The 26,024-nt window shown below is 43.3% G+C and overlaps 3 protein-coding genes across 5 annotated transcripts in view; 1 reads left to right on the forward strand and 2 right to left on the reverse strand.

Moving 5' to 3' along the window:
- Calx (sodium/calcium exchanger 3) overlaps positions 1-26,024 on the forward strand; it is a 771,840-nt gene that overhangs the window by 680,014 nt on the left and 65,802 nt on the right. For all 3 annotated transcript variants that reach the window (XM_065224018.1, XM_065224021.1, XM_065224020.1), the window contains exons 5-6: positions 19,214-19,313; positions 23,242-23,358. In XM_065224018.1, the coding sequence (XP_065080090.1) occupies positions 19,214-19,313; positions 23,242-23,358 (217 nt within the window). The remainder of the gene's footprint in view (positions 1-19,213; positions 19,314-23,241; positions 23,359-26,024) is intronic.
- Positions 15,296-16,929, reverse strand: LOC135702910 (probable cytochrome P450 6a13). The gene is made up of 2 exons (XM_065223966.1): positions 15,780-16,929; positions 15,296-15,723 (listed from the first exon to the last, which is right to left on the reverse strand). Exons 1-2 carry the CDS (start codon positions 16,858-16,860, stop codon positions 15,299-15,301), a joined length of 1,506 nt encoding a protein of 501 aa, XP_065080038.1. The 5' UTR covers positions 16,861-16,929; the 3' UTR covers positions 15,296-15,298.
- On the reverse strand, positions 17,381-19,003 carry LOC135702937 (probable cytochrome P450 6a14). The gene is made up of 2 exons (XM_065223991.1): positions 17,881-19,003; positions 17,381-17,821 (listed from the first exon to the last, which is right to left on the reverse strand). Exons 1-2 carry the CDS (start codon positions 18,980-18,982, stop codon positions 17,403-17,405), a joined length of 1,521 nt encoding a protein of 506 aa, XP_065080063.1. The 5' UTR covers positions 18,983-19,003; the 3' UTR covers positions 17,381-17,402.

Below are 26,024 nucleotides of genomic sequence, written 5' to 3' on the forward strand. Positions count from 1 at the left end.
CTTATTTTGCTCACAGACGTCGAAGTTCTTGGGACTTGTCTTATGTTCAAAAGTTTTTCAGTTTTACGTGGAACTTATCTGATCCGCAAATTTCCAGAAATTTTTGGAACATTCATGAAATCATCGGAATACTCCATGATTTATCGGAACTCTGATCTTCCTCGAACTACTAGGGACATCCCTGAAAAGAATGAAACAGCTTCTAAATCAATAAACTTCTTTTTAGTCCTCTGGACTTCGCTGAAGATCTCAGAACATTGGTAAAGCTTTTCCAATCCCTAAAATGCTTGCAACTTCCGTAAGTTTCTCAAAATTCTGATAACGTTCATGGTGTTGTCCTGAATGTATCGAAACTAACCTACGCTGATATTTGAACGTGTCCGAAAGTCAGAACGTTTCTGAGATTATTGTAACTGTCCTTAAGATCTCTCAGCCTCCTTGAAGATATGATGACCTAGTTTCCCTGAGGATATTGAATCTTCGTTAAAGTATTCACATTTTTCCCAGTACTTTGAATTTATCTGAAGTTTTTCGACTTCATTGAAGATCGCTGAAGTTCCTAGAACTTCTTAAAAGTTCCTGCAGTTCCCCCTTACTATCACGCAGTCAGTGTTCTGGAAACTTCTCCTTCTCTTTTCTTTCCTCGGAACTTCATTAAGGTTCCTACGGTTTTTGTGAATTGCTCCTTAACTTTATGGAACTTCCCTGAAGTTCTCGCTACTCTTTTGTTGATCTGGAGTTAACCTGAAATTGATAAAATTGCTCTAAAGATTTCTAACCTTCCCGACGTTTTCTGCACTGCCGTGAATGTCTGGAACTTCTGTGAAATTTCTGACATTTTTTTTATGGTGCTATTTTTCAAAATTGAATATACTTGCTCTTAAATACTTGCAATTTACTTGAAATTCTCGAAATTTCCCTGAAACACCCGCAATTTTCCTGAAATTAATGGAAATTCCCTGAGGTCTCTGAAGTGCTCGAAGTTATGTCACTTCCTGAAGTTCTCGAAGTTTTACTGAAATAATTGGAACTATCCTGAAGTTTTCGGAACTTCCTTTAAATTCTTGGAATTTTTATGAAATTCTCAAAACATATTGAAGGCATTCGTGTCATATTCATTTATTAATTGTGATAAAACTTTTTCAATTCACTTATCTTGACATCTTGATGGCGGGTCTGCTTCATCTCATCCTTTGCTGAATCATCTCTGTATCGTCTTCGCCTTCTTGTATCTTCTTCATTTCTTCTGATATTTTGTTGCTATATTTTTCTTTCTTCACTCCATACTTCTGTTCAGTTTCTTCATTTCTTCATCATCTTCTTTCTTCATCGTTCTTTATTTCCATTGCCTTGTTTTCCGATCCTACGTTTCACGCCTTCTTCGTTTTTTCCTTCGGTGCCGCCTTCTTCATTTAGCAATTTTCCGCTTTATTTTCCAGATCTTCTTCTTCTTCTTCCGATTCGTTTTTGCTTTATCGTCTTGATATTTTTCCTCTTCTTCAGCGTCGTTTTTCGTTCCGCCTTCATCTGGTACTTCGCTTCATCCAAAATCTTCTCTTAATCTTCTGCTTCTTCTGCTTCTACTTCAATGCACAATTCACGTTGTTTCTCTTTAATCTTCCATCCGCTATCCGCTTTGTGTTCTTCATTACATGACCGTATCAATTTTTTTCTCCAGCTTAGTTCCCCCTGCATCCAGTTACATGTTACATTCTTTCTTCCTTCCTTCCTTGCTCCGTTATCTGCTTAACCTTCATTGCCACTACCCCGGGTTTCGGCTGTTCCTTCTTCTTTTCTCTGCATCCTTCAAATTTTTCGGTAAAGTCCAGTTTGGCGTAGAAAATTCAGCAAATTGGTGGTTTGCTCCTCAGAGTTTCCTAGAGCAGCTTGTAAGCTTGTTGTGTCAACGTCGTTGTTTTGTCGTTGCCTTTCATAGTTTTTGTCGCACGTCTAAACCCGTTCCACAACAACTGGGCGGGGCTTCTTTCTTCAATAAGAACGTATGGGTTAGCCGCGTGTGACCGATTCTCAGTCGTGTGAGCACACGCTGGTCGAAAGTGCTTCCCCGTTCCGTCCACTTGTGCGGTGTCGTCTTTGACTTCTCTCAGATTAAAGTCTCTGGACGCGAACCATTGGTCGTTCCATCGTTGTCGAATGTTTTGCATCACCATTCTCAGCGAATCATCGCCTGGGATTGGAACATCAATGGGAGGTTCTGTTCTCGCCATGTTAGCTAACCGATCAGCTTTGTTGTTTCCGTGGATGCCGGCGTGTCCAGGTATCCAGCAGAAACGGACGGATTTGTTTCGTACTATTTGCTCCACTTCCTGAATCCATGGGTGCTTAGATGTTCCCGCTTCTAAGGCCTGAAGACAGCGTGCAGAGTCCGTGAGAATGACTAATTCGTTCGATATGTTCAGAATAGAAATAAATGGCGTACGCCTCCGCAGAAAAAAAAAACGCTAAATTGCGTCGGGAGGCTGTACTTTCCCACTAAACCATTATTATGGAATGCGGCACCTACAGTGTTGTCGTGTTTGGATCCATCGATGTAGATGGCGGTTGATCGGTGGAAGGGGGTCGACAGTAGTTGTTGTACTATCGGACGGACTTACTCTGGCGGATCGCCGGCTCGTATACATTTTTTAACGTCCCACAGGATCGAAGGTTTTCGTGTGTGCCACGGACGATCGGTCTGCCGCACAAGTTGACCAACAGCGGAGAGCGCAGAGTCTGTCAGCTCATTGAGGCGATCCGATGCTCGCCTAATAAGAGGGAGACTGGTGTTGTTCCGATTCTTCGCTAGTATCCGAATTGCAATTCGTACTATGGATTGTGCTGCTAGCAGTTCGAACGGTAAGGTGCCCGCTTCAGCCATGATCGATTCTATCGGGCTAGTGACGAAGGCTCCGGAAGCAAACCGTACCATTTTATGGTAGGCTGGAGCGAGGTTCTGTAGCGTTACTGGTCCTCCTCGGTTAACTACTCTGTTGACCACTCCGTAGTTCGTGGGTCGGAAACCACCTCAAAAAACAGCACGCAAGGGCGCACAGGAATAATGTTAGGGGAAACGCTCCAGAAATACTGTCGGAAAACTATCACAGTTTATTTATTAAGAAAAACTGGCTTTATTATGCACACGCGGCGGTTCGGTGTATATAAATGTTTATTGCCTCGAGATCAGTTGGCTACTAACTGGGGATTCTGTTATCCCCATCTATCTTTACCTAAACCTAACTTCGTGCTGTATTCCTGTGTGAGTGTTATCAATGTTATCAGTGTCTATTAGTGTTAGCGTATATGTACAAAAACTGTAGGGGTGTTCAATGTGTATTGTGTATAACAGTTATAATTTTCAATTTGTTTTAGCAGTAATTCAATTTTATCCTTAAATCTAAGTTAACAGTAAACATTACCGGCCCCCTTGAACTAGCTTCAATAAATTCATTCAAAATTCAAAATCCTTAATTCTACATGTCCTAAATTTATGGCAGCGTCGAATGTCTTGCAGACCATTCTTCCTCGTCCTCGGTCGGCAACGGGCAGATTCGGTTGACCGCACGCTTGTAGACTCCCGTCGACGTTTTCACCGTAACCACTCGCACGACTCCATCTGATCCAGGATGCATCTCGATGATTCTCGCAAGTGGCCAGCACAATGGTGGAAGGTTGTCCTCTTTCAGCACGATGATATTGCCAATCCGCAGGATACTGGTAGGCAAATTCTTGGCGGATGTCTGTAGCTGGGTGAGGTACTGCTTTCGCCATCGTTGCCAGTAGCGCTGGAACATTTGCTGAGTTTGCTGGTAGTGGTTAAGGCGGTTTGTGGGGATAGTCATTAGGTTGGGTTCTGGGAGGGCTTTCATGGCTGAACCAATCAAAAAGTGTGCTGGGGTAAGCGCTTCAAATTCGGTGGGATCGTCTGATAGCGGAGACAAGGGTCTTGAATTCAGTGCAGCGGTGATTTGCACCAATATCGTGGTGAAATCTTCTTGGCATAGCTTTTGAAGGCCGATTTCCCGTTTCAGGGCGGTTTTCACGGAGCGCACTGCAGCTTCCCATAGTCCTCCGAAATTGGGAGCGCGTGGTGGGATAAATTTCCAAGATATTCTTTGCAGAACAAGCTCATTGCTGATAGCCGTCCAGCTTTCGTTGTTATTCAGAAGATCATACAACGCTTTGAGCTCGTGATGAGCTCCAGCAAAGTTTTTAGCGTTGTCGGAGTGAATTTCTGCAGGAATTCCACGATGACCAATGAACCTTCGGAGGACGGATAGAAATCCAGCCGTTGATAGATCATATCCAATCTCTAGATGCATTGCCTTCGTAGAAAAGCAGACAAAGACTGCGATATACACCTTTGGAGATGCAGCATTTCGACGAGAAGGCTTCAAGTAGAAAGGTCCGCAATAGTCAACTCCGGTTATCAGAAATGGTCTTCCTGGGCGGACGCGGCCCGCTGGAAGTTGTCCCATCGGTTGTTCAACGGTTTTTGGGTGAGTACGGAAACAACGAACGCATTTTCGGAGCAACGAATTTACAACACGCTTACCGTGAATTGGCCAAAACTCTTGACGCGTTTCAGACAGCGTTAGCTGCGGTCCGCAGTGGAAGTTTCTATCATGATGGAAATGCACTACCAATCGCGTAAAGGGATGATAACTTGGCAATACTGCAGGATGCTTGGTAGCAAAGCCTTCGTTGGCATATCTCAGACGTCCGCCAACTCTAATTATACCGTCGTTGTCGAGAAAAGGAGATAGCCGCTTGAGATCGGATTTACAATCAACTAGTCGCTGTCTCTGTAAGTTACGTAGGTCCTCAGGAAATCGTTCAGCTTGCACGATTCGAACAAGGACCAGTTTTGCCGAGTGTATCTCTTCCTCAGTCAAATAAGCGGTACTTATGCGGTTATCCGGATGACGACAGTTGTGATAAAATCGACGACAATAGGCGACGATCCGCAAAAGTGGGGTTAACGAAGAACGCAGAGTAAAAATCTCGTTTGGATCTGGTGCAAGGATAACTTTGAGGACAGCCTTACGGTTTTCCAGCTCTTCGTTGGCGAAGCTCGATTCTGTAACCTGATTCGGCCAAGTTTCTTCAGCGTCCTGTAGCCATAGCGGTCCCTTCTTCCACAGCTGGCTTTGTAGAAAATCATCGATTGGTAATCCCCGAGATACCAAATCAGCAGGATTCTCCTTTCCAGCAACATGTTGCCATGGATGATTGTATGTAAGCGTCTGAATAGTCGAAACCCTGTTTGCGACGAACGTTTGCCATGAGTTGGGAGGCGCACGTAACCAGTGCAAGACAATGGTACTGTCTGACAAGAATATAGAGCGTACATTATCCAATGAGAGAGCCTTTGTCACCTTGGAGTGAAGACGAGCAGCTTCTCTAGCCGCGCAGAGTTCCAGCCTTGGCAACGTTAATCTCTTAAGTGGCGCAACGCGTGACTTCGACGAGAGCAGCTCAATCCGCACGTTTCCTGCTTGATCCGTCGCCCGCACGTACAAGCAAGCACCGTATGCTAACGTAGAAGCATCAGCAAAACAGTGAAATTGTATATTGATCCAGTTAGAAACAAAGGCAAATCGACTGATTCGTAGTTCCGAGATTTTTCCCAAATGGGAATGGAAAGCCTTCCATTTCTTCTCGATATCAGAAGGAACAGGTTCATCCCATACAGACTTCAGCAAAGCTAGCTCCTGCATGATAATTTTCGCCGTAACGATTAGTGGAGAAATCAATCCCATTGGATCGAAGAGTTTGGCAATAGCAGACAAGATGCTCCTTCTAGTCCAGATTTGCTCATTTGCCGCTACGTCGTAGTTGAAGCGTAATTGATCAGTCCCGGGTTCCCAGGTGATTCCCAAAGTTTTCACCTTTTCTTCCGGACTGATTTCGAATGAAATCGATAGATTTGTTCCTAGTTGATCGGCAGGGATACCAGTCAAAACCTCTGGCCGATTTGAACACCATTTTCGCAAAGCAAATCCTCCTTTCCTTAGCAGAGTGCCTAGATTCTTCTGTAGTTGGATGGCTCCTTCTACACTGGGTGCTCCACCAATATAGTCATCCACGTAGAAATCTTTTACTAGCGCATTGCTAGCTTCGGGGTATTCAGCTCCTTCATCCGCCGCCAACTGATGCAATGCTCGGATTGCCAAAAACGACGAAGGCTTCAACCCGTACGTTACTGTAAGTAACTCGAAGACCTTTATTGGTTCATCAGCAGAGAACCTAAAGAAGATGCGCATCAGTCCAGTATCATCCTCGTGTACCAATGCCTGTCGGTACATTTTCTCTACATCTCCGACCAGCGCCACTTCATGCTTCCGGAATCGTAGCAGCAGACATAGCAATTCATCCTGAATCGTAGGACCTCAAATTCATCGACCAATGCATGTATGGCCGATGCTGACTCCTTCTCCACCTTTGGGTATTCCATTAACGCTTGCAAATGCCTCTTCTTAAGGAGATATTCATTTGAATACCGCTTCGAAATCGTCTCCCAAGCGATAATATAGTTCTCGCTGGTGAGCGTCAACGATTCGATGAGTTTGGCTGCTTCACCTTTGAGCGCCGACTTGAGGTAATGAAACTTTTGGACTTCACTCAGCTCCCCGGACTCATGAATCAATGAAATGTAGGTTGACTTGAATGACAACCAGCTCTTGTAGTCACCATCGAATTCCGGAAGCGATATCTGCGGCAGTCGAACTCCGGTATGAGCACCCAAAGCACTGGCATTTCGTGCCATTGTGTTGTCCAACTCATGTCCTGAATCCCGTGTTGGCAGTTTCGCTAGCAAAGCTGCACGAAGCGCATAGTAGATTTTCTCGAACTCCACGTAAGCCTTGCCACAATCCTCATCGTACTTTCCTTCAGCATCCACCGCAGCAATCTCATCCTGCACTTCCTCGAACTCATCGTACTTCGCATCGATTTTATCCAACCGCGATTGCACTTGACCCGCATGGACATCTGGATTGAACTCATCCAGGAATTGCACATGTCTGCTTACTGAAGCGACAATGCGAACCCGCTTTTTGATTTTTTCTTTAATTTGACGCTCAGACATACCCACAACCACTACCAGCTCAACAAGAAGAAGTGCAAGTCCAGACGACCGAGAAAAGAATCAAAAACAACCAGGGAGTACCGCCAATAACAGTGTGAGGATGTTGGACAGGAACTCACCTGAGGCCTGTCAAATCTAGGCCTTGATTTTAAAATGTATCCGTTATCTCCGCTCCCGTGTTTATTCTAGCCTTGAAGTCGTCTTCGTACTTAGAATTATGGATGTTGTAATTTCCCACTAGGGCAGTACAGACTATGCACAGTGTCTCCAAACAACCCAGCAAATCCAAAAAAGGGACGAAAAATCCAAAATAGCACTGGTTTTACAATTATAAATGGTTGGACAGGTACTAACCTTGTACCTGTCAACAACAGGCCTTTGTTTATGTATATAAGACGCCTCCAACTCCAACCAGCTTCCAAATCAATGGTCCAATACCACTAACCTTCCGTGTATACGTTATTGAATACCTTCCGTTGATCGCCACTTCACGTTGTAGCAGTACTGCACGCAACGTACGACGTCACGCCTTCCAGCAGTGATTGCTCTACCTCCAACCCGATATCCGTTGTGTCCGAGATAGTCCGATTGTTCACGTGGACCCGTTTGAAATTTTCCTCCAACGACGTATCGATATCCTTGAGCCACAACAATGTGTACAATGTGCAGTATTGAAACTCTCCGATCGTAGCCAACGATCAACCGTACCAAAAAGGATCAAAAGGGTACCCTATAGCACCATACAAATGACATAAATTTATTGAACAGGCACTCACCTGAGGCCTGTCAACAATAGGCCTTGTATTAAAAATCAAATCGCCAACCACTGTAGAACCTCCTCTAGTGCTATCACATCAGCTGACTGGAATAGCGATCAATCCTTATCGACCTTCAATCGTATGAAGCAATCCAAAAAAGTTGTGTGGTATGCTATCGGTGGTGCTTTCGTTGTGTATAATATGCTCGCCGTCCAAGGATCAGATGAAAACGATGATCAAATACTCGAGAACATGGAACCAAAAAACGATCTCAGTAGTACCGATAGGCGGGTAAATGTAAATTGGAAAGCCACTCACCTGTGGCCTAATTGAGATAGGCCTTGTATTTTTGGTTAATTTTATTGCTGCAACTGCTACAAGCTTCCGATGTCGCACGACAATGCCTCGATGAACTCAAATGTTTTGGGAACAGGTGCTGCAACAACGTCGAAAAATGTCCTCCAGGGCCATTTTGCCGCAAGAACAATAACACTGGGTGCGAGAATGGCCGTATTGTTTCCAACCGAGTATCCTGGTCACGGCACCAAAATGTTGACCACTCCGTAGTTCGTGGGTCGGAAACCACCTCAAAAAACAGCACGCAAGGGCGCACAGGAATAATGTTAGGGGAAACGCTCCAGAAATACTGTCGGAAAACTATCACAGTTTATTTATTAAGAAAAACTGGCTTTATTATGCACACGCGGCGGTTCGGTGTATATAAATGTTTATTGCCTCGAGATCAGTTGGCTACTAACTGGGGATTCTGTTATCCCCATCTATCTTTACCTAAACCTAACTTCGTGCTGTATTCCTGTGTGAGTGTTATCAATGTTATCAGTGTCTATTAGTGTTAGCGTATATGTACAAAAACTGTAGGGGTGTTCAATGTGTATTGTGTATAACAGTTATAATTTTCAATTTGTTTTAGCAGTAATTCAATTTTATCCTTAAATCTAAATTAACAGTAAACATACTCCAATTCCGTACATCAGTTTCGCGGTCACTAGGGCCGATCCCACCTGCAGTAGCGAATTTCGATCGCCACGCGGAAGTTTGGCTCCGATTATCTGAAGGATTCGTATCCGAGGTTCGCACGTTTTCTTCACCATTTGACAGTGAGGTTTGAAGCTCAGAGTTTGGTCAAACGGGTTGTCTTGGGGATGGATACTCGGTCTATTACGCCCTGGTTCTCAACGTGCATTCGGACTGCAATAAAAAATGTACGACTTTGTTGCTGATATGCAGAATCCAACGCTTTTCGTCCACTTGTCGACAGCTTTGACGGCGGCCTGCAGTTTACTATGTAAGCCTTCATTTTTAGCCCCTCGAAGAATGTCGTCTGCGTACAAGAGATGGTCGATTCCTCTTGGTATCATCCGGAAGACATTCCGACGAGAAATCGCGTCACTGATAGGACGGAACCCTGTGGTACTACATTTTCCAGCTGGTGTTTGCGAGACATATGTCCTCCTACGGACACCTGGAATGTCCTTTCCGAAAGGAAGCTTTGCAGCATGTTCATCTTCCGCCCACGTAATCGCCATGATTTTAGTGTCCGCAGAACACCGTGTCGCCAGGTGGTATCGTATGATTTCGACAGGTATAAGAAGGCTATCAGGCAGTGTTCATCTTAGGTTGGCGAAAGGCGTGCTGACGTTTGTTATGACGTCCACTCGACTCTAGCTCGGTGGTCAATCGACGATTGAGAATCCGCTCGAACAGCTTCGCCATGCAACTGGTAAGCGAGATTGGACGGAAGGTATCAGGTCCGGAGTCGTTGCAGCGCGGTTTTGGAATGGGTACGACGACAGCATTCCGCCAGCTAATGGGAAACACACCCTCGTTCCAGATTCTATTGAGTAGCTCAAGAAGCGTCATTTTCGCGGACAAAGGAAGACGTTGGAGTAACGGATACCCAATTAAGTCAGGACCTGTCGAAGCACCTCGCCCTTTGTCGAGGGCCCACAGGAGCTCGTTAAGGGTGATGTCGACGTTGTAGTCTTCATCGGTGTTTGATGAGGCTTCTCGTTTGGCTGCTGTCTTAACCATCTGGAAAGATGGAGAGTAGCTAGAGGTCGCTGACCTTCTACTATAGCATTACGCTAATTCCTCCGCTACTTCTTCGGGGTGCTCTCTTGAGCACTACGACGGTGCGTTGCTGTCGACTGCCTCGCAGAGTGTTAACCGTTCTCCACAAATCGGTGGTTGAGCTAGTCGGTGAGATTTTCGCTACGAAGTTTTCCCACGAGTGCGTTTTGGCTTGTTTGATAGCTGTATTCCGTAATGTTTCTGATGTTAATGGAAGTAACATAAAGTTTTGAAAATTGTCCAAAAGTTCTTGGAATTTAATTAAAGTTCCCGAAATTTTCCTAATGGAGGGAGCGGCTGCCATTTTCTTTTAATAATAATAAGCTAATATGCGATAAGCAATAAGTTTTTAGATGTGAAGAAGAAGAAGAAGGAGATTGAAACTGTAATAGTTAGCTTTTGAATAAATTGTGACTATTTTTGACAGCCAACAAATATGAATTAGACAACTGCCACAGGCTTCTATTCGAAACTCTTTGCTGATTTGATTTAACATGAAAAATAGTCGCCAGTTTTTTCCAGTTTCCACCAGAAATTTCAAACGTTTTCTTGGAACCAAAATTATATTCGCCTAGGGAGTTTCTTCTAACTTTCTTTAAAAAAATCGTTCTACTTTTTCCGGAAGCCTTTTCCATCTCCCCGGAAGAATCTTAAACAATGCCTGTTGAAGTAGTCACCTCTTTTTTTTTTTCAATGACCGCCACAACACCTACCAGAACAAATCAATCGCCATTTTCTCGGAATATACCAACACTAGAAATTTCCGCTCCACAGTGCTCAAACGGTTCCAAATTGGGCCCTGATTAGCCTCCCAAAATTTGAACTCATTTAGTGAGAAACTGACTTGGCACAAACCATTTGAAGTTTATATGGGAATTACTACGAAGATACCATAATTTCGGTTCATATCTATCTCAAAATTCACCAATTCACTCTACTTTAGAAAATCATAGCTAAGCTTACTGAAAATTTTCCCAGCTACAACTTTGTTCAAGACCACTTTTCGATCATATGTAAGGAACAAAAATTATTAATGGCTCAAGTCACTGATGTCTTATGATAATGCTCAATCAATTGTTCAGCAGGCAACATTGATGTTTATGGCGCGTAGAATAGAGAACAAAAATCATGGCTACTATGTCACACTGCAGAATACAGTGTTGCCCACAATACAGTTGCTTAATCTTGCCATAAGATTATCAATCTCTTAAACAATTAATAACTATTTAATTTGACGTTTGGCTGAAAACCGATTTTCTGCAAAGTTGTAGCTGATAAAAATTCCCATAAAAATAGCAATGGGATTTGTTAACAGTATAATATATAAAAAAGCTAGAAGACAATGAACAAAAAGTTTTGTTTTTCTATAGTAATTGCCATATAAACTTCAAATGGTTTGTGCCAAGTCAGTTTATTATCAAATGAGTTTAAACTTTCGGAGGCTAATCAGGACCCAATTTGAAACCTTTTGAACACTGTGGAGCGAAAATTTCAAATTTTGCATCAGTCTAACCAGCACCCTAAACACGCTTCTTTCGGAAACAGCCAAATAATCCTGGATTAAGGGAGCTTAAAAGTTTTCCCACAAAGAGAGAGCTTTTGTCTAGATCACAGGGTGCTGTGCGAGGAAATGGTGAGACTGACCACCTCGGGAGTAATCTGGAGCAGGTCCCAACAAAGTCACGTTCAATCGAAAATCGTCAAACGACGACGAAGCTGTCAACCATCACTTTCAATTGAAAGTCATTCTGTCTTCTCTTCGAGCCGATCCCCTTCAACATCAACAGAACCACTTTCGATCAGTTTTCGTCCTGTTTGTTTTGGCTTGACTCGTGTTCATTTCGTCTTTCATTGACAATGAACTTAGTTTCGATTCAAATTCGCGCAGTTTTTCTGACTTTTGTTGATTGTTCACTCGGTTAATTAAAGTGCATGCGCATAGATCTGTACTCGTGGATGCCAAATTTATCACTGTGCGGTGGTTTGTTTACCCATCTATATGGGTATTTTGGGAATCGGGGTGACGTCTAGAGGCCTGAAATCGATATCCGTCGACATTTTAAAATTCAAGATGGTGTTCTCCATTTCAGAAAAGTGGGAAATGCTGTAAAATACCCTCAATATGGGTATGTTTGAAATCGGGATGCATCTAGAGAATGAAAATCGATATCCGATGCCATTTTGAAATAGATGGAGGCTTCAGGTTTAAGAAAACGTGGGAAATTCTATCAAATGATCAAATACTTATACATATGCCTTTTATTTAGAATCAGGTGAATATGTCTTCTGGTGAATATGTCATGTGGCATCAATGTGGATATTTTCAAAATCTCAGTCACGTCTAGAGACCAGAAACCGATGTTTGACGCAATTTAAAAATCTAAGATGGTGGCTTTGGGTCAGAAAAAATGTGAAATACCTTCAAATACCGATAAATGTGGGAATTTTTTAAATCGGGGTGACATCTAGAGGCCAGAAATCGATGTCCGATGCCGATGACATTTAAGATAGCGTCGAATATCGATTTTCAGCATCCACACATCGTCTTCATTCCGAAAATACCCAGATCTTAGGGCATTTGACACTTTCTCTGAAACCCGATGGCCACCATATTGGATTGCAAATTGGCGTTGGATATCGTTTTTCAGCATTTACGCGTTCGATAAATACCCATTGTTTGGGCACACGTCGAACATATGTGCAACTACTCTACACACAAAAGATGTATCCATCCACACAACGATGGCATTACTTGTATATACAGTGTATATACCCAAGTAACAATTTTGGTTGTATGAGGGTTCTGTAGACCATAATTTAGACTTGTAGCATGCTTGAAAACCTAAACCTAAACCTGCTAGAAAACTTAAAATGCTACTTGGGTAGCCTTGTTCTGAACTGTTTAATATTGTATTGTATGATAAACGATAACAAATAATGACATCACCAAACTTGACGTCGAAGTCAAGTTGACGGGGCATCTGCAGCGAACTTCCAACCACCTCTTCATACCGTGTCGACTGTTAAGCACTCTTGCCGAATGTCACCGTACAGCTGCACATTTTCTCCGACGCCTCGGAATCTGCCTACGGTGCATGCATCTACGCCCGCTGTCATGACGCTCAAGGACAGGTTCACATTTCCCTGTTGGCATCTAAGTCACGCGTAGCACCTCTCAAACGAGTCAGTCTTCCACGTATTGAGCTCTATGCCGCTGTTCTGGGAGCGCATCTCTACGATCGGATCAAGAAAGCAATCAATATTGACATCTCCGCTTCGTTCTTTTGGTCGGACTCCGCCATCACGCTGCAGTGGATTCGGTCCCCTCCAAACACCTGGAAGACCTATGTCGCAAACCGAGTTTCCGAGATCCACCACTTTACTCACGGCTGTGCTTGGAATCATGTCTCTGGCTGCGAAAGTCCTGCTGATTTGGTGTCACGTGGAATGACTGTAGTGGATTTCATCGAGAGCAAACTCTGGCGCAGCGGACCAGATTGGTTAGCTCATCAAACGCAAGACTGGCCAATATCTAGACCTCATACCATACCCAAAGCGGACCTTGAAGTGCGAACAGTGGCTGCAGCAGTAACAGCAACACCGTCGATCAATCCGTGGTTCGTTCGCAGATCCTCTTATACTCGCCTTCTCCACATTGTCGCCTGCTGTCAGCGTTTCATCACGAATTGTCGCGCTAAAGTTCGTACCCAACCGAACGCAAACAAATCTACCATCGTCAGCCTCTACCCTGAAGAGTTAGCGGAAGCCAAAGCGACACTGACTCGTCTGGCACATAATGACTCCTTCGCCGACGAGATCCAAGCCCTGCAAGAAGGTCAACTAGTCGGGAAGTGTTCCCCCTTTGAAGGTTGAGCCCATTTATCGATCCAAAAAAGAGCGTTGAGAGTGGGAGGTCGTCTAAACCTGTCTCAATTGCCCTACCAAAGCAAACACCCATATTGTAGGATATTTGAAACGTTTATGAAACCCGATGGCTGCCATCTTGGATTCCTAAATGGCGTCGAATGTCAATTTTTGGCATCCGAAAATACTTAAATCTTAGGGTATTTGACACTTTTTATGAGCTCAACTTCCGCCATATTGGATTCCAAAATGACGACGGACATCGATTTTCGGCACCTTCGCGTCGTATTCATTCCAAAAATACCCATATTGTAGGGTATTTGAGATTTTTCCGGACTTAATTAATTTTAAAGGAAGTAGTTTTTGAGTCATTCATTGCGTCAATTGAAACAAGTATTTGCTTCAAATGAAATGAACTGATGCACTTGACGAACGAAACAAACGATAGTCAAGGCATGTTTGACCGGAGGAATGTTCATCGTGACTCGATAACAAGAAACACAATGACTTACACGAAAATGATGTTGCTGGAAGTGAAGCGATTCTGCAGAGATTTCATCCTGATCTGGAGCATCGAATGGATACAGTCCAGGTTTAAAGGAAGAACCAAGAGATGGTACAAGTTCAGAACAAATTTTCTCATGAATAAATTTTCCACAGATTTTTAAACTTTTACCGAACAGTTCCGCAATTCAAAAACTCGGTAAAACCGTACTGACTCGATTAGTGTGTATCGTTTTCATTGAGCCAACTCGAAGAAGTCTGCTATAAGTTCTCATGCAACAAAGTGTTTAGCCGTAATTTGAAGAAGAATCAGTGAAAACAAAATGTATGGACAAAAGAAGTTTCAATCTCCCGTCTCTCGCAGATTTGGGCAACACCATAAATTAGCAAATACATTAATTCAATACAATGAAGAAGACCACCTTAATAAAAAAATAACCATAAAAGAGAGCTTAACGACGTGTTCGGGGTATCATCCAAACCATTTGTAGGATAGTTTACCCATCCGGGATACACATCGTTTTTCGTATTTGTTTATTAGGGCCTGTCGGATGAAGCTCAAAACAAAGAAAACAGCGCAATACGAAAGAGAGAATCACTCAACCACAATATTTTATTCAAGCAGCGTAGACTTTGCTCTCTCTCACTCTCTTCTCCGAACCATGTTCATCATTGTACACAAAATTGCTTCCACCACTCCCTCCACTTCCCTTGTTCAACAACACGTTGGAAGAGAAAATGATGATGATGTCATCGTGGGATATCTCAGCAGATCGACTAACAGTTTCAATCTTATTGTATGATTAAATTATCAACGAAACGTGACTGGCACTTCCCATCTCAATATCGATCAACAACTGGTCAATGACTATTCAAGAACGTTCACAATCAAAACACACAACCCACTGCTCCAATCGTCATGTCACCATTTTATTCCAACTGATAGCACCCCAATTCTTATCCCCGTATCATGCACCAACCACTCTGCTGTTATCTATATTCGTTCAACTCCCAGCCGCAGACTACCCTCGATGGGGCTAAGCACCAGTGCGTTCGGTTTGAACTTTACCTCTCCCGGTTGGAATCCACCGTCGTCGTCGTTGTTGTCGTCAGCGGGTAGAACGAACCGAAAATTGCGCAACAACGTCACCAGTCCGATCTTGACCACCAGAGAACCGAAATGAGCTCCCACACAGCCACGGGGGCCGGCTCCGAACGGGAGATAGCAGTAGGGATGTCGAGTTTTTACTCCCGATGCGAAGCGATCCGGATCGAATTTCTCCGGGGATGGAAAGTGGTCAGGATCGTGGTGTAATGCGTAGACGGGGATCACGAAAAGTGTCCCCTTCGGAATTTTGCTGTGCGTGGTGTTCGATCGACGGTAAAGCAAGTCCATCGGAGGGTACTTTCGCATCGTTTCTGTTGATTTAATATGGGTTTAAGGAGGGTTTTGAAAAGATTTGCTTGGTACTTACCGTTCACCACCTGGTCCAGGTAGGGCATGGACATGATAACTTCGTACGTTAACTGACCATCCGTATCCTCCAGAGAGTGGTTGATCCCCTCTCGCAGACGGTTCTGAATTGTGTCGTTTTTGGCTAACTCGTACAGACAGAAGGTCATCACCGAAGTACACGTTTCCAAGCCATATTTGACAAAGGAGTAACACTGGGTGGTCAGTTCATCCATTGAGATCTTCTGTTCCTCACGGAGCCGTATTAACAGCTGGAGGATGTCATCCTTCCAAACGCCGTAGCTCTTCCGGTGTAATACCGTTGCCGTGCACAATCCTGCGTAGAATTTCTCGACGGATGCATCCGTTATTCGTAGACCCATTTTCCTAGCAATGCTTGGCAGTGCTACTCCAGCCCAGTGCTTCAAAAGCGTAATCCAGCTGAATTCGCCTGCCTTTTCCCCAGTGGCTCGGAACTCCGTATTAGAATACTGAATCGTCCGGCATCGAACACCAAACACGCTTGTTCCCAAAACATGCGTTACGTACCGATAAACCCATTCCTGAACGTCTATCTCCGAACGGTCATAATTCTTCCGAATCTCAACTTGCAGCTCGTTGGCAACACTTGCAATCGTTCCAAACACACGCCTTATAGTCTGCTCACTAAACACCGGAGCCAGTCGCACTCGCTTCTCTTGCCACTGCTTTCCACCCAATCCAAACAAGGTATCACTCAGTGGATCCATGGCCGAATCCACGTACAGTCCCCGGTCTCGAAACACTTCAGCACCCTTCTCCAATATCTGTTGCACCAGATCCGGATCGATCACCAATATCGAAGGCGATACGAACAGATTAAATCCACCGGCTGCCAGTCGCCGTTCCTTCAAATCTCGGTAAATCCGTTGCAGCAGCGTCGAGGAATGTTCGCTACTCCAAAGACCTCGGACATTTCCGAACAGCAGGTGTGGCCACGCAACGAAAGGAATCCTCCGACTGCGCCAATATACCCGCCTGGACATAAGAACATTGCGAAGGTACAACCCCAGTAACAGGACTACCGCGAGCACCAGAAGAATCCACACCGTACCAGAAATCATCTCCGATACACTGACCCCGGGCTAGCGAAAGCCCATTGTTTTCGAAGTCGGTAGCCCCTTATCGCACCACCAGGCGCAGGCGTGGTCTTCTAATTATTATCGCTTTGTGCTCGCTCAGCGATTGATGGCTTCTCTGCAGCCCAAGATAAGACCCTCTCCTAATACGTGAATCATTAACCATGGACTTTGTTTTGACGTAGGATTACGTCTTTCGGCAACATATTGGGAGTGCAGTTTTAAAACACCAAAATCGACCGCGCTACGAAAAGTGGTCAGGTTTTGACCACTTATAACTCTGTCAATAGCGGATGGATTTTAATTCTAAACAAGCCAATCGATTGGTAATTTTTGTACCAAGCTGCTAAAACTTGAATTTTTAATATGTCACTATTGAAAATTACACAAATGTCCAACTCACCGATTGCCTGCAAATAGTGGTTTCCCATAGTCACCAAATATTGATACCGAGCACGTAATCCTACGTCAAATCTACGGTCGTGTCTTGGATACAACCTCTTACTTTTCTACTGGAGAAATCGACTTTATTTGACGCGCTCAATCTGTAGATACATTCCAATTTTCGGACTCAAAGTCACTGAAGCAGGTTCGAACTCCATCGGGATTAGGGTACGTGAGTTGACACGGAATCTGAAGCTCTGTAGTAAGCTGACCAAACCAATTTTGGCCTGCATCACGCCGAATCGCATTCCGATGCAGATGCGTGGTCCCTCGCCGAAAGGAACGTACGCATAAGGATGGCGAGACTTGACGACTTCCGGAAGGAAGCGATCCGGGTCGAAACGATCCGGGTCCGGGAAGTGATCGGGATCATTCTGAAGCGCGAACATAGGGATTTGGACAAACGTTCCAGCAGGTATGGTGTAGTTGGTTCCCGGGACGGTGTAGTCTGTGCTGTTCATTCGGAATGTGTTGTCCAATGGAGGATACTTCCGAAGAGTTTCTGTAAATTACTCGAATTAAGAATTAATGGACATTGAATGGTAAATCACATAAACCCACCGTTTAACACCCGGTCCAGATAATCCATCTTCATCAACGCATCGTACGTTAGCTGGCCATCATTTTCTCCAAGCACCTCGTTGATCTCCTCCCGCAGACGATCCTGGATGTCTTCTGCTAACGCCAACTCATACAGGCAGAAGTTCATTGTAGTGGACGACGTTTCGAAGCCTGCTGCAAAAAACACGAAACACTGCGCAGCCAATTCGTTCATGGTCAGCCCATCACCACCGGAATCCGGAGCATTGCTCAATTTTCCATTGTTCTTAATCTCTAGCAGTAGCTTAATGAAGTCATTTCTCTGCACTTGCTCCTTCTCGCGAATTTCCACCGTACTCTTAACCAGTTCCATGAAAAAATTCTCCACCTCATCATCGGTTACCTTAAGCTTCAGCCACCTAGCCAATCCTTTGAACTGAATCCCAACGAAAATCTGCAACAGTATTTTCGGTGATAGCTCAAAAACCTTAGCCGCCATCTTGCGCAGCTTCGAGTCAGGATCCTTAAACGAGTTACACTCTAGACCGAACGCAACACTCCCGATCACATCCGTGGTGAACCGTTGCATCAGGTCCCGTATCTCCAAGTCCTCTCGGTGGTAGTTCGATTCCACATACTTTTTCAACTCGTCCGCCACTGACTGCACCGTAACGAACATCATCTTCATCTTTCCGGAGGTGAACGTCGGCGAAAGTTTCTGGCGCATCACGCGCCACTGCGCACCATCCAGATTGAACAGATGAGAATTTAGCGGATCCTTTTCCGGATCCGTGTAGAAGCCATGGTCGTGGAACACATTAAACTCCTTCACCAGCACTAACTTTACAAACTCCGGATCCACGGCCAAAATGGTGGGAGCAAAAAAGTTATTGAACCCACCAAAGGCCAAACCTCGTTCCTTAAATTCGCGGTAGATTTTCTGCAACGTGATGGCCATGTGGACCTTGGTTCCCATTCCGGCCACATTTCCGAACAAGATGTGCGTATTTCGGGCAGCCGGAACATCGCGACGCTGCCAGTAGCCTTGAATCCATTTCAGATACCCTAACAGGGCAATCACCACCGCCAAAAGTGGGACAAACAGCACGATCAATAACCCCATCTCTTCACGCGACTGGGTTTAAACTGAACCACCATGCGGTCGACGAACGGTGGTTTGCTTCGGTTTCGGATCCGTTTCTCTTTCTGAGCATATTTTTCGACTCTCTTTCTCCCACATTTTGAAGGGTATGGTCGCACGCGGGTGTGATGCGAAACGGGGCGCAAAATGATGAAAGAAGCTAACATTGTTGTGATTAACTAAAATTTGATGTCTTATCTCTTTTTTTTTCAGAACACCGTAGATAAGCTAGTCCAGCGAGCAAATGCTTCCATCCTGATTGGAACCTCATCGTGGAAGGAACAATTCGTCGAAGCGCTCACCGTCAGTGCCGGTAAGTGTTTGTGGGGTTAATCAATCTAATTATAAGGAATGTATTTATGTCTGTGTATTAGGGCGGTTCAAAGTATTCAAGGTCAATCGATTCCAAACCAGGTCGGGATGATTCTCTCCAAATTTGAGCTCATTTGGATGTGAACTTATACTGCACTAGCCCTTTGAAGTTTATATGGAAATTACTATGAGAAATGTAATGTTTTTGTTATTATCTTCGTAGTCCTTCAGCATAATGAGTTATGGATATATTAAAGGAAATTTTATCAGCTACAACTTTGCTGATGACCACATTTTCATAGAACGTCAGGATAATTAGTTATTAATAAATTAAAAAGATCATGTTCTTCTGACATGCTCAGTCGGTGTATTATGAGTCACACCAAGAGTAAAGTAAAACTGTCAAACCGGCTATCCATCTTGCAAAGTAAACAAACATTACGATGCTATGAAAGCTCTATGGAAGGCATTACAATAAAATATAAAATATAGTCGAAAAAATGGCCATAACCCCGCAGTGAGCATTAAATTGTCGTGGGATACGTTTTCAGTAATAAGAATTTGTAATATTTTATGTTAAGATAATACGGCAAAATCACTGATATAATCATTTACTACAGCCGCTAATTTGTTTTCTCGCTAGAAGTCATTTGAAGTTGATGCAGAAGCCTTCTGTTGCCAAGTGAAAGGGAAAGGAATCTTTCGAAAACCGTGATGCGAGTACCATTTTTTCTCTTGACGTGACTCTCATACACAAACTCTAGATCCACTAACTGCTCAGCAGGCAACATTGGTGTCCTTGGCGCGAAGAATGTGGCATATAAATCCATGATAGTAATAACTAATTTTCTAGTCCTTCAATTAAATCAGCATATATAATGTAGCAAACCTATCCGTAAATCTTTAACCCGCAAAGTATCAGGACGAACGAATTTTTTTCAACACACTCGTTCTCAGCAATGCCTCATACGATTTTCATAAACTTTTTATTCAAGGGGAATAGTTGAACTAACTTTTGTCGTAGGTACCGCCCCCTTAGAACCCTCCTCGTTCTTGGGAGATGCAAATATGTCTGTGTTTTTTGGTACTTTTTTAACCAGTTTGACCAAATGTTTAAAATTTTCACGCGAATCGGTTGTCTGGTGCAGCAAATGATATCAGATAGATGAAATATGATTAGTAAGACTAAATTTAGATATTTCCATAACGTATGTATGGCTACGATATTATCGGTACCCGAAGTCCTCGAAATCGATTATGTAGGAATAGTAATATCTCAGGCAAAAGTATCTTGTGGCATGTCAGATCATGTCAAATAGGTAGAATCAAGTGAATGAAGATGATTTCAGATGATTTTGGCCAGTTTGGCATCGGTTCCGGAACGCGGATCTGTGAATTCCGGCGAACGGTTTGTTGAAATATAATTTCATTGAGCTATGATCACTGAAATCAGGTTGTAGTGTATCTGATGACATATGGACACATTGGCATCGGTTCCGGGAAATCCGTGGAATTCGGTTTTATACCCCAAAAGAAGCAAAAACCGCGATAGAGCGGGTGAGAACCAGAGGAGCCAAGAACGAAGCCTGTCAACGGTAGTCGGCTCTAGAGAAGGAAGTAAATAAAATAGCTCTATCTCTATCTTACGCACATGAAATCGGCCAATCAGGAGCTGGTTCACGTTTGACAGAAAAGTGGTTCATTTTCGCCCCCGTATTGTCACCTCTTCTCTTAGTGGAAAACCAAAAAAATCTGCCGGCTAATGAGGAAATTGACGAAAATTTTAATCAGTCTCGGAGTAGTACCAATAGACTGAGTGAATCCAATCTTTACTTTTCTCAAATTCGGGAAGTTTTCCCTGGAAAATCCTGGAAAAACCTGGGAAAACATGAGACAAATTTTACTCATCGCTGAGTTCCTGCACTTTTGGCGATTATGAGTGAACTAAACTCAAATTTGGGTCGTTCTCATTCGCCGTGTAGGCTGTAGGAAAATTGGACAACGAAATGAAATTGATAATAATGGCTCCCGCTTTTTGACAAGCTAGTATATGAAATCATGATGGCGGTCTTGGCACTTCATCAATTAATTAAGTCTATATGCATTAAAGATACGCGTCTGCAATATTAAGCAAACGTCATCAGTGCGATCAACTTATTTAACCTTCATATAAACGATCACAGGTTTGCAGCGATACTTGAAAGTGACATTCTAAACTTATCATAGAGTCGATAAATTACGGAAAAATGTTTCCAATCAAATCCAAAATTCGGGTGTATTTAGGGTTGTCCACAAATAATGGGTTTTTTGTAATAAATGCAATGATTTTTTTTATTTAATGCACACCGTCTTCGACTACGTCGTACAGACTGGTTACTTAAAAGTAAAACTTGTTTAATCTAAACCTCTTATTCTATTACTAAACACATTTTTGGACACGGTAAAATCAAACTCATTACAAACATCATTGATGGAACGCAAACATGAATTAAAACAGATATTGAATCCAAAGTTAGTTCTGTGGAATGGAATTGCCAGTAATGAGGAGTTACGAAATCTACGAGGAAGAATGTTCCATGGAATCCGTTCCAGGAGATCGGGACAGTCCACATTGCCGGTGATTAGGTCGAAGATGAACAGTCGTTGCAATTTGATACGCCTTGCTGAGAGAGATTCCAAATCAATCAGCATTAGACTGATGCAAAATTTGACTTTTTCGCTCCACAGTGCTTAAATGGTTTCAAATCGGGTCCTGATTAGCCTCCCAAAGTTACAACTCATTTGGTTAGAAACAGACTTCGCACAAGCCATTTGAAATTTACATGTAAATTACTATGGGAAATCTCAACTTTTTGTTCATTGCCTTCTAGTCTTTTTCCATATTGAGCTGCGAAACAGTTCGATAGCCATTATTAAAGAAAATTTTCTCAGCTAAAACTTTGCTGAAGATCGTTTCTATGTAAAACGAGACAGGAAAAAGTTATTAATTATTTAAAAGATTGGTAAACTTATGACATGATCAAGCAACTGCTCTGTAGGCAACACTGTATTTTGCAGAGTGACATAGTAGCCATGATTTTTGTGTCCTATTCAACGCCCCAGAAACACCAATGTTGCCTGCTGAGCAATTGCTTGAGCATGATCATTAGACATCAGCGCATTGAACCATTGATATCTTTCGATCCTTGCATTAAATCAAAAAGTGGTCTTCGGCAAAGTTGTAGCTGGAAAAATTTCTTGCAAGTACAGTTGAAAGCTTTTGAAGCAGACCGATATGGTGAATTATTAGATAGACATGAACAAAAATCTTGGTTTTACCATAGTAATTCCCATACAAACTTCAAATGGTTTGTGCCATCTCAGTTTCTCACCAAAGGGGTTCAAATTTTGAGAGGTTAGTCAGGATCCGATTAGGAATCGTTTAAGTATTGTGGAGCGAAAAAGTCAAATTTTGCATCAGTCTAATCAGCATGCATCGGTCTGGATTTAAATAAAATCGACACGGATATCAAAAGTGACAGTTATATCGAGATATACCGGTACACCAAGAAACGAAAGCTCGTTTACTAAGAAACAGGATGATTTTGAAAAAAATAAACCCATGATTTAGTTTTCAGAAATGGATACCTTGCCATACATTTTGTATCGTCTTGAAACGATCAACCAGTGTGGTCATTTGGGGAAACTATGAGTGTATTAGAAAATAAGAGCAGCTGTCTGGGATGAGATCTATGAATTATGTCCATTATTTGTTTCATGATTTTTTTTCCAAGGTGGTATGCCCTCATCAAACAACTGAACAATATTGATCTGGAAAACAATCAATTTAGAGCAAACATTCATCAAGGATACGCATCCAGAAAGCCCCAGCAAAATTGAAAATTAACCTCAACATCAATCACTGATTATCTCGTTTCTACTACTTCCAGGGGATGACGATGGCGACAACGAAGGAGAAGAAGCACCGTCCCCGAGCTGTTCCGACTACATCATGCATTTCCTCACAGTGTTCTGGAAGATCATCTTTGCCTTTATTCCACCAACAGGTAAGTCTAGTAGCAAATTCCTACTCGAGATGCCATTGCTTGGAGTCATCAAATTTACAAGCAAATGCACAATCCCATCATCCATCTTCGCTGCACAATGGAAGTTGGTAAAGCAATTTCCACCACAATTGAAAATCCTAATCCATCCTGGGTTGTTGTCATCCTAAATCTCCTGGACCACAAATTTCCGCTACTTCATCACTACACCCTCCGACCCCTTCCTCATTCTTTCACCCCATTGAAAGCCACCAGACGGAGGGCGAGAGAACGGAAAAATGGCCCTATCTCCCCATAAATCATCCGATCGTTAGTAGTACCTACCCGTGTCGCTCTGCTTCGATAGCATTTCCTGTTCCCGGGAATGCGAAACAGCAAAATGGAGCATCCCGCAATAAAAGTAAATACGTGTCCATAAATCTCTATTTCGACTGTCCGTCCTGCCACGTGCCTGTATCTATATGTGACTCTTGGGAATCGCTTAGTGTACTGAAAAGTGAAAATTCCCCGGGGCACTTGGGGAGATGAAAAGCGATTATCTCCATTTCAGCTTCCCCCTAGTGGTGAACCACTCCAGGGCAAGTCAAAAATTCAACTCCCCCGGGCTTCTGTGTGACCATCATCGGTCGAGGGCTGATGGAAGTGAGACGCAATATGCACATGACATGCCATTTCCGGCATGATTGTTCCGAAATGGGACAAATGTTGCAGCAGTGTGACACAATCCGGTTGGGGATTGTGGTTTTTCTGGTTGTCGTTAACAAACCTTTCCAGATGCAGTAAATTGAATCCATTAAACCATCCGTCCGAGTCAAGCCTGTCGAGTGAATCGTTTACATTTTGCAAAACATAAAAGCATTGAAGTTGACGGCAGTGCTGCCGGATGCCATCTCGAATGAAACATGATATGTGCTGGATATTAACTGGATGTTGTTCTTCCGTGCCACAATACCGAGAAGGAATGCCCAACGAACTATTCCTCCCATAAGCATACGTGATCGCATTTCATTCCGTCACTTAAGACGTGCAGTTCTCTCGCCCGCCATTCCATGCCATATGTTCCGCCCGCGCGCGTCAGCTGCCAAAGTTCGCTTCCTCGGAAAGAGCATAATGATGTGGAAAATTTCCCGAGATGTATGGCATATTCCAGTATCGAGTGAGGCGAGGCGAGGGAACATTTTCTCGGTGAATACTCTGGCGTTCCCGACCATCATTCCGCAAACCAACCGAGACGTGTGGTTGGCGAATTTCCTTCTCCTCGGTGCACTTGAACGGCAGAGGCGTGTGCCATTGTCGGTCGGTGGTGTCCTATAGTGGTTGATGTAGTGGAAGCAACGATCGCCCGATGCCCAGGGTTGCATTGTAACGAAAATTGATGTGACATTTACGTGATGATGGTGAGAAAGATGATAAAGTTCCATAATGGAGGGGAAATTTTACGTTCCCTGGGAGCCCATAAAGGCTCCAACACATTGAGATATAACGTCAAATAAATGTAAATGTCTTAGGCGTTATACTTTTTAGACTACATCAACATCGAAAGCTCACATCAATGTCAACTACGTAGGGAAACATTACAGTTACAGTTAACCAGTGCTGCATTATTTCATCAATATCACTGACGTGCTACATTTCTCTATGATGCGACACGACGTGCGTTACTTTGCTTCGTAAATACACTTTGACAGACAAAGTAGTCCGGCAAATTATTTGCTACAGGTTGAGATTGTCGCAGATTGTTGTGTTTCTTCATTGAGCAACATGTTTCTCCTCATCGTTTCGGTTTTTTTTTTTATAATTACTTTATTTGTACAGGCTCAATCGAATAAACTTTACAGAGCCGAGTTATTCTTTGCGTTATACATTATTACTGTCTTAAATTTAAAGTTAAAGGAACTGGACCGAGTACTCGCGGTTGTCTCGAGGTTAGTGGAGATTTACAATTTTTGGATGGGAAAAGGGAAGAAGGAGGTTTGAAATGTGGTTTACGATACAACTATTTAATTAATCCTAAAGCATGAAATTATTTCTATTCACCTTGAAAACAAACATTGAAAAAAAAAACCCACACGTACAAAATACAAACTAAACACAAGGTTAATCAAACTTACAATCTAAGGTTAATATCCTTAAAGTAAACATATATGAGTTTCATAAACTCCAGATCGCGTCTAGCCAAAATATCCCGAACTGGAACATTAGGTTGTCTACCTCGAGCCCGAAGGGAATCATAAAAATGTGATCTGACTCCACGATACTCCGCACAAGACCAAAGGATGTGATCAGCGTCCTGGTAACCTTGTCCACATTCACAGAGATTGCTGTCTCCCAACCCCACACGGAACAAGTGAGCGTTTAGACAATAGTGATTGGACATGAGACGAGACATCACGCGTATGAAGTCTCGACTCAAGTCCAACCCTTTGAACCATGCAAACTTCGACACCTTAGGGATAATTGAATGTAGCCATCGTCCCAAGCTCCCTTCACTCCATTGATGTTGCCAGCTAACGAGCGACTGCTGACGATAAATAGAGAAAAATTCACTATAGGCGATTTGTCGATCATAAATGTCGCCTTCCATAGCGCCCACCTTCGCAAGTGAATCCGCCTTCTCATTGCCCAAAATTGAGCAATGCGAAGGGACCCACGCGAAGGTGATGATGAAA

This window comes from Ochlerotatus camptorhynchus, unplaced genomic scaffold, assembly GCF_037179485.1.
Source record: "Ochlerotatus camptorhynchus isolate MF236.1 unplaced genomic scaffold, CSIRO-AGI_Acam_v1.1 ptg000203l, whole genome shotgun sequence".
In the NCBI taxonomy this organism is placed as follows: domain Eukaryota; kingdom Metazoa; phylum Arthropoda; class Insecta; order Diptera; family Culicidae; genus Ochlerotatus; species Ochlerotatus camptorhynchus.